This window comes from Tupaia chinensis, unplaced genomic scaffold (genome assembly GCF_000334495.1).
Source record: "Tupaia chinensis unplaced genomic scaffold, TupChi_1.0 Scaffold000479_1, whole genome shotgun sequence".
In the NCBI taxonomy this organism is placed as follows: domain Eukaryota; kingdom Metazoa; phylum Chordata; class Mammalia; order Scandentia; family Tupaiidae; genus Tupaia; species Tupaia belangeri.
The window spans coordinates 855,612-864,859 of NW_006159991.1; the positions used below are offsets into that span (position 1 = coordinate 855,612).

Here is a 9,248-nt window from a genome sequence, read left to right on the forward strand (position 1 = left end):
ACAGAGAGACAGAGAGACAGAAAGCAAGAAATCACCCCCGGGGGGAATGGCCATACCACAATCCCTTCTCCTCCACTCTCCTCTCAGGACCTTAGGCATGCATGTACATGCGCCTGGCATGAGTTTAAACCACCAAGTCTGGGACTCAAACCACGGTCAACTACATGGGAGTCCAGTGACAAAGCCATTACGCTAACTGCTGGTCCCTAAAAGTAAAATAAATTGTACCAATTCTCTTCCGCCCTCTGCCTAAATGTCTAGTCTTGGGGGAACTCCCTTAAGTACCTTCTCCCTAATGTAATGCATATTTCTTTTAAAAACAAATACGACCCTTTACTTCTTTTGATTTGTCACATTTTGGAATCATATACTTGTGACTTGATAATCTAACAGTCCCTGTTGGTTTTCAAAAGGCAAGGACTGTAACTGTTTTGTTCGGGGCTATATTACCAGTGCCTGGCGCTAGAAAAGTGCTCAAGAAACATGTTAAATTAGTGACTTAAAGAAGGTATTATCGGGCCAGCAGGTGGTATGTAGATTAAGGTGCTGGACTCCCACATTGACCATGGTTTGAATTCCAGACCCAGTGGCCTGAAAATCACACCGGGTGTCTGTGTGTACGTGCCCAAAATCCTGAGAGAAGATTGGAGAAGGGATTGCAGCCTGGTCATTCCCCCCGCCGGGGGATGATTTCTCACTTTCACTCTCTGTCTCTCTCTAGTGAGCGCAGGGGCCCTATAAAAGAAAGTGCTATCCTGTTTTACTAAGGGAGTCCACAGTAGCCTCAACCTACAGTGACCAGAGCAATAAAAAAGGAATTTTGAGGATAAATGGGTTGTAGTATGGCATACAACTGAGTGAAAAAAAAAAAAAAGATGTTGCCAGTCTTATAAATTATGTTTCTCAAATATGGTGTTCTTTGTTGAAAACAACAAATAAGGACTATCCTTGATCTGATAACTGCACACTATATGCATGCTTTGAAAACCCATATTGTGGCCCATAAATTGTGCAAAAAGTAAATGAAAATAAGAAGTTATAAAATGAAATAAAATAGAAAAACAAAAACGTAACTTTTCAAAGAAGTGGAAGTCTTTGACACTGATCTCAAAGAAGAGTGTTATGAGAGGAATAACTACTGTGTATAGCGGGGGTGAAACTAGGCTTCTAGAAACTAATTTATACCTAGCACTGACATACAGTACATACATGTGCCAAATGTTAAACTCTACATACATTAACTCATTGCATCCTTCCAACAACTCCATGAAAAAGGTATAACTATCCTTGTTTCATACACGGGATTGATGTATAGAGACACTAAAAAACTTGTGCAAACCCCAAGATTACACAAATACTAAGCGGTAGAAGGCAGATTCCAAATCCATGCATTTTATAGATTTCCAATGCCTGCTGTATTAGTTTCCTACCTGCCACAAATTACCACAAGCACAGTGGCTTAAAACAACAGAAATTTACTCTCTCCCAGTTCTGGAGGCTATAAGTCTGAAATTAAGTGTCAGCAAGGCCATACCCCCTCTAAAAGCTCCAGGGGAGGATCTCTCTTTTGCCTCTTCCAGCTCTGGTGGCTCTTGGCATTCATTCCTTGGCTTACAGCAGCCTCACTAAGGTCTGCCCCGGTTTCACATGGCCTTCCCTTCTCATCTGTCTCTTATAAGAACATGGTCTTTGGATATTGGGCCCACCTTAAATCCAAGAAGATCTCAATCCTTAACCCCGGTTTCACATGGCCTTCCCTTCTCGTCTGTCTCTTATAAGAACATGGTCTTTGGATATTGGGCCCACCTTAAATCCAAGAAGATCTCAATCCTTAACATACTTATATTTTCAAAGACTATTTCCCAAAAGTCATGTTTACAGGTAGTAGTAGAGATTAGGACTTAGACATATCTTTTTATGTTTTTTTAGCAAAAGATGGGTTTTCGCTTCTTTTTTTTTTTTTTTTACCTTTTTTTTTTTTTTGGAGAGATTTTTGCTATAGGGTGCATGCGCTCACCAGAAGGACAAAGAGAGAGTGATAGGAAGTGAGAAACCATCCCCCAGGGGGATGGCCATACCACAATCCCTTCTCCATTCTCCTCTCAGGATCTTGGGTACACACGCCCGGCATGAGTTTAAGCCACTGGGTCCGGGACTCAAACTGCGGTCGACTACATGGGAATCCAGCAACATAGCCATTACGCTAACTGCTGGTCCCAAAGATAGGTTTTTGCTTTAAACAGATACGTTATTATACATATTTAGGGAGTACGATATGATATTTTGATATATATATATGTGTGTATTAAGTAATGATCAAGCCATGGTAATTAGTTTAGCACATCTGTCACCTTAAACATTTATCGTTTCTACATAAATTAGATTATTTAGCATTTTTGGTTGTGAGGACATTCAAAATCTCCTCTTCTAGCCATCTGCTGTATATACTGCATTGCTGTTAAGTATAATCTCCCTAGTACGCGCTAGAGGACCAGGATTTATTCCTATCTAAATGTGGCATTGTGGGCCAGCCAGTGGTATGGAGATAAAAGCAACTGGATCCCACATAGTCAACTGCACAGTTTAAGTCCTGGACCTGGCAGCTTGAAAAACATGTTGACCACGTATGCATGCCTGCCCAAAATCTTGAGAGGACAATGGGATTGCAGTGTGGCCATCCTCCCTGGGGGGAATGCTTTCTCACTTTTTCTTTCCCTGTCTCTCTCTGGTGAATGCATCCACCCTATAGCAAATAGCAAATTAAATGTAGTACTGTGCCCACCACCACCACCTTGTCTCTGGTAGCCCAGAAGTTAAAGAAGTCAGCCCCTAAGTGGCCAACTGGAGTTTGAATCCAGGCCAACTGGAGTTTGAAAATCACATTATGTACTTGTGTGTGCATGCCCCAAATTCCTACAAGATAGAAAAATGGAGGAGAAGGCACTGTGGTGTGTGACCACACTTCCCCGGGAGGTGCTCCCTCCAGAACTCTGCCCATCCTCCCACCTCTGGTCTCCAGAGTTTCTGGTAACTTTATTCTACTCTCAATTCTACTTTGTGACATCAGTTTTCTTCATCTCCCCCACCCCTGCCCCAGCTTAGAGTAGACATATGAGTGAGGTCTTGTGGTATTTGCCTTCTGTGTGCGGTTTATTTCACTTAGCATGTCCCCCAAGTTCGTCCATGTTGTCACAAATTACAAACAGATGTGTTATCCAAAAAGTAGTATCTATCTCCTCAAAATCATTACAATTGGGCCAGCAGGTGGTGCGATGGTTAAGGTGCTGGATTCCCACATGGACAACTACAGTTTGAGTTCCAGATATGGCCAACTACAGTTCAAGTCCTAGGCATGGCAGCTTGAAAATCACGCCAGGCACAAGTGAGTATGTGCCCAAAATCCCTAGAGGAAAGTAGAGGAGAAGGGAATACAATATGGCCATCTCCCTACCTCCAGGGATGATTTCTTTCCCCCTCTCTCTCTGGCGAGTACATGCACCCTAAAAGAAAAAACAAAAAAAAAAAAAAAAAAATGCAAAAAACTAATTGATTTGCTCAGGCTCATTATCAACTTGAACTGCTTACATTTCTGAAGGCAATAAAAAGCCACCTTTCCCAGATTCTCTACAAAAACAACAAAATGATCAAATCTCCCCAACAAGGGTACTGAGTCTAATTGCTTATGGTCAGCTGTAAACCCACTGGTCTGGGTGTAATAGCATCAGTGTTCAGAGCAGCCACAACCCTGTCCTGAAGGGTTCCAAGGTCATAGTCATACCATCATACAATACTGCTACCATTTCCAAATGGCACACAAACCATGAAGGAAAGGAAATACAGGATATCCAGTCATGCCTCTAAGTTACCTACACCTGTTATCTTCCGGGGCATTTAATATTTACTTTCAAGTGTATTATCCAGAAGTTCACTGTTTATTTTTATTGTTTTATCTTTTTCTATTTCTAAGGTAGTTTTGTTTGTTTGTTTGTTTGTTTGTTTGAATTCTTTCAGTTCTGGGATTACATTCCACCCTCAGTTTGTATAAGAATTTTCCTGGGAACCAGCAGTTAGCGTAATGGCTATGTCGCTGGACTCCCACGTAGTCAACCACGGTTCACGTCCCAGACCCGGTGGCTTAAAACTCACGCCGGGCACGTGTGCATGCATGCCCAAGATCCCGAGAGGAAAATGGAGGAGAAGGGATTGTGGGGTGACCATCCCCCCTGGGGGGTGATTTCTCGCTTTCTGTCTCTATGTCTCTCTCTGTCTGTCTGGCGAGCGCACGCGCCCTATAGCGAAAATCTCTCAAAAAAAAAAAAATTTTTTTCCTCATCTCTGAATAAAACAAAACTCAAAATTCAAATACTAATACATGGTCATCTGTCATGTGAGTTACTACCAAAGTTGAACAAATCCAAACTGCAAGGTCATCTCCAACATCTAATGGCGCCAATAACTAGTATTTATTCACAAAGTGCTACTATACAATATTATTTTAAAGTATGTTCACATATATTCTCTCATTCTGGCTTGACAATCTAATGATTCAGCTGTCATCATTCACATTTTACAGATGAGAAAACCAGATGAGATAAAGTGACTAGCCCCTTGTAAGACAGCATGTAAGTAGCAGCTGAGACTCAAGCCAAGCACGCTACCTCTAAGCTCACAGCTGTTCTTGTTCTAAGACAACTGGGCCTTTCAATAACATAGGAAGCTATGTGCCCCAAACCAACTGCTTTATCAGCACAATCAGTAAAGTCACTATCTCAGAAAACTGATATGGAACCAATGCAAGGTCCTCCAACCAAATTTTGGAAACACTCAAGACCCTCCTCAGTATCTAGTGGGAGTTTTTCTTTGTTGTACATCTGGATGTTGGGAGACTGTTTTTATATAGCCATAGACAGAGATGTGAAATTAACAATGAATTAGGTTTACATTACAACTCCATTGGGTATACTTCTCTGTAAAAAGCTGTCACGTATTTGAATACATATTCATTTTTTAAACCAAAATTTAAATGTAAAGAAAAGGCCTTACCTGTTCACCAGCATCTCTAAATTCTTTGCATGCATCAGGGAACACGTCATAAATAATCAGCGGATAGCCATGTTTCATGAGATTTTTTGCCATTGGATTCCCCATGTTGCCTAGTCCAATGAATCCAACTGGAGTCTTAGAAGCCATTGACCTAGAACACACTGATATCAATACATTACTTTCAGCAGGGGCAAACAACATTTTTTGTCGTAAATACTCATTCAAATTAGTAAGTCAATTGCTATTTAGGTGTTTTCTATAAAAGAAACTTTTAAAAGGCTAGTTTGTGGCCTAGTGTGGTTAAGGGAGATAGGACCAACTACACAGTTCAAATCCCAGCCCTAGCAACTTGAAAAACACACCGTGTGCTTGTGTCCTCAAAATCCCAACAGAACAGAGAAATGAAAAAAGGGACTGTTGTATGACCACACCCCTTTGAGAGGTGCTTCTCCCTCCCTCTGCTCTGCCCCCTCCTTCCACTCTGTGAATGTGCCCTCTGGCAATTAAAAATAAAGGTGGGAGGCAGCCCATGGCCTGGTGGTTAAGGCAGCTGGATTCCATATGGCAGACCGTTGTTGGACGCCCAGATAAAGCAGCTTGAAAAACACACGGGTCACATGCACATGCACGCCCAAAACAGGGGGTGCTTTCTCGCTTTCTCTAGCTCTCTGGCAAGCACATAAGACCTTCAGCAAAAATCAAAAATAAATAAATAAATCAAATAAAATCAAATAAATCAAATAAAAACCTAATCACATTTAAAAGATAGAAACACTGGGCCAGTCTCATGGTCTTGTAGTTAAGGGAGATGGATTCCACACGGTCAACCACACAGTTCAAGTCTTGGACCCAGCACCCTGAAAAAAAAGTGGGCACATGTGGTGCCTAACATCCCAGTGGAAGGAAGAAAAGGGACTGCAGTGTGGCCATGACCCATAGGGAGGTGCTTGCCCCCTCTCCAGTGAGTATATGCACCCTCTGGCTTATAAAATAAATAAATACATACATAGATAAATAGTAAAATCTCAACAATGTACAAACCAACTCCTAATTATTTAGTTCTCAGGAAATGTTCAGGGAATTTCAGTAACTAATCCTATTTTCTTCCTCTAAAACACTCCTTTACCGTTTTCAACCACAAACTAAATAACATTATCATTTATAAAACATCTATTATGTGCTTACCTATTATGAGACAGAGTTGAGATTCCTCATATCTATATTACCTCCTTTACTACTGTGCATGAAAGACTGAAAAGATCAAAACAGGACCTATGACTTGGTCAGTCGAGCACAGTGGGGTGTGCCTGTAATCCCACTTACTTGGGTGGCTAAGACAGAAGGATCATAAGTTCGAGGTCAGCCTAGACGACACAGTGAGATTTGATCGTCTAAAAAAAAAAACAAAAAAAACTCGAGGGCCAGCAGGTGGCACGGCAGATAAGGCTCTGGGTCCCACATGGCCCACTCTGTGGTTCACGTGCCATACCCAGAGGCTTGAAAAACACACTGGATGCCTGTGCGTCTATAAAATTCTGAGAGAAAGGGATTACAGCGTGGCCATCCCTCGTAGGGGTGGGGGTGATTTCCCACTTTCTCTGTCTCTCTCTGGCAAGTGCAGGCACCCTATGACAAAAATCTCAAGAGAAAGGAAAACAAATAACAAAAAACCTGTATCTTAGACCTGGTCCAAAAATAGAAAAGGTTTTTACCTTCTCACTCCTACAATTATAGAAACCATCCCCTCCAGCTATATAAAAAACAAACCTAAAAAGGGTTAAACCAAGAAGAATATATTTCAGCCAAAAGTTACTGGTTTATTAATGTGGTCCTGAGGAAGGGAAAGTAGATGTTTCCAGAAGTTTTAAAGACAAGGCTAATGGTATCAAGACCTTAGTCTAACAACTCTGCACTTTCAGAAAAGGACGATTTCCTTTTCTTCAGTTTGCTACAGGGTGCATGCACTTGCCGGAGACAGAGAGAGAAAGTGAAAAATCACCCCCAGCGGGGGATGGCCATGCCAGTCCTTTCTCCTCTAGTCTCTTCTCGGGATTTTGGGCATGACACACACACAAACGTGACATGAATTTTCAAGCCACTAGGCCCAAGACTCAAACGGCAGAGTCGGTCATGTGGGATCCAGTAACCCCAATCTCCAGATTTCTATTTTTTTTTAAATTGTCCTTAAAAGCTGTACACAGGCCCAGCTGCAATGGCACAAGTCAAAGGTGCTAACACTCAATGGTTAAAGCAGCTGGGGTGGGGGGGGTTCAGTTTGGTTCCTGGACCAAGCTAAGTAGGCCAATGCCATGCAGTTGTGGTCCTAGCTAACTAGGAGAGTGGGTCAATGTGGCAAGGCACTGTCAAAATACCTCTGTTCTCCCATGCTCTCACATACATACTCTCATGTAAAACAAAAACAGAAACTACATAGAAAGATTCTGCTTTTGCATGAAAGGCTTTCTGAAATCAGTGGGAACACACGACTCAAAGTAATGCTTTAGAGAGTGGAGTGTCTTTGCATTACCATGGAAATAACATAAGAAGCACTCTAGGTTCTAGATTTAGGACTCCACTCAACAAGTACCCACCGCATGAAGCTGTGTAAGAGAGCTCAGAGACAGACACAGCAGGGTGTGATCCCTGCCCTCGACAGGCTCCCAGTCCAGGAGGGGAAGCACAGGAAGGAACGTCACTTGCTCTTTCATTTCCCAACTTTATTTTTCCTTTTTCTTTCAAGGAGCCCAGTTTTAAAAACTGTGTAGTATAACAGCTAACACTTCTGTTTCAGGTCTTCTCAACTGACTGATCCCTGCTCTTCCTTGAACTTAATCTGAATGTAATAAGATTTCCTAAAAGCAAATTATTTGAAGCTTTAATCTTGGGAAACAGAAACTAGGAAGATTATAACTTAAAGATAGTTAACAGGTCAAACAGTAAGTACAGCAGAGTTGAAACACAATACATTCACATATTGAACAAATATTAAGCAACTATCTTATGGACCATGTTAGATGCCATGGCAGACACAGACATATAGTCCTTGCCTTCAACGAGCCGAAAATCTAACAAATTGCATACACAAACACGAACACAAGGCAGTTAAAGATAAAGTATTAAAAACAATATTGATACAAAAGGATAATTCATAGTCTGGGCACTTGAGGAAGATAGCATGTAACCTGGGTATTCTACAGTGGACAGGATTTCAAATGCATAATAGGGTAGGAAGGAAGGGAACTCCACATTTAAAAAATAATAATAAAAATGCAATGAACTAGAAAAGACAAGAGATAGTAATAGTAAGTTAATACTTATTGCAGCTTTATTACATGCCAGATATTGTACTAATAGTGCTGCCTTCATGTATTATTAAACCAATCTTTCAGCTTACATCACTAATACATAGTGAGGTGAAGTAAAAACGTCCAAGACTTTACTCAATTGAAATGCCAAGATTCAAATTCAGCTAATCTGACTAGACTGTTCACTTGTAACCACTGTAAAATACTGCCTTCCAGTATCCCCAGAGGATGCACAAAGAAACAAAACAGCAGGAGATAAGACTGGAAAAAACATTACAACCACAATGTAAAAGGCTGGGAAGCATACTAAACAATCTGATTGTATTTTGTAGGCAAGAGGAAGTTACTGAAGGGTTGGGCAAGAGACATAACATGATCAGGCTTAAACTAATGAAAAATGCAATTTTTAAAAATAATTATTTAATTTTATTTCTTTTTTTTTTTTAATTTGCTGTAGAGCACACATGCTCACCAGAGAGACAGAGACAAATAGAGAGAAAGTGAGAATGCAAGTCACCAGGTCAGGGACTTGAATTGCAGCCAGCCATGTGGGAGTCCAGTGCCCCAACCACCACACCACCTGCTGGCCCCAAGAAATACAATTGTTGGGACCAGCAGTTAGCTATGGCTATGTCGCTGGACTCCCATGTAGTGGACCGTGGTTTGCGTTCTGGACCCAGTGGCTTAAACCTCACGCCAGGCGCGTGTACGTGCATGCCCAAGATCCCAAGAGGAGAATGGAGAAGGGATTGCAGCGTGGCCATCCCCCATGGGGGGGGGGTGATTTCTCGCTTTCTGTCTCTCTCTCTCTCTCTCTCTCTGTCTGGCAAGCGCACACGCTCTATTGTAAAAAGAACCTCTCCAAAAATAAAAAAAAAAAGAAAAGAAAGGAAGAAATGC

At 41.5% G+C, this 9,248-nt stretch overlaps 1 protein-coding gene across 1 annotated transcript in view; it reads right to left on the reverse strand.

Annotated features, from left to right (window-relative positions):
* The window catches only part of HIBADH (3-hydroxyisobutyrate dehydrogenase), a 126,896-nt gene extending 121,614 nt beyond the window's left edge, over positions 1-5,282 (reverse strand). The window contains exon 1 of the mRNA XM_006156138.3: positions 5,044-5,282. Coding sequence (XP_006156200.1) covers positions 5,044-5,244 — 201 coding nt within the window. The 5' untranslated portion in view covers positions 5,245-5,282. The remainder of the gene's footprint in view (positions 1-5,043) is intronic.
* Positions 5,283-9,248: the final 3,966 nt, after the last annotated feature.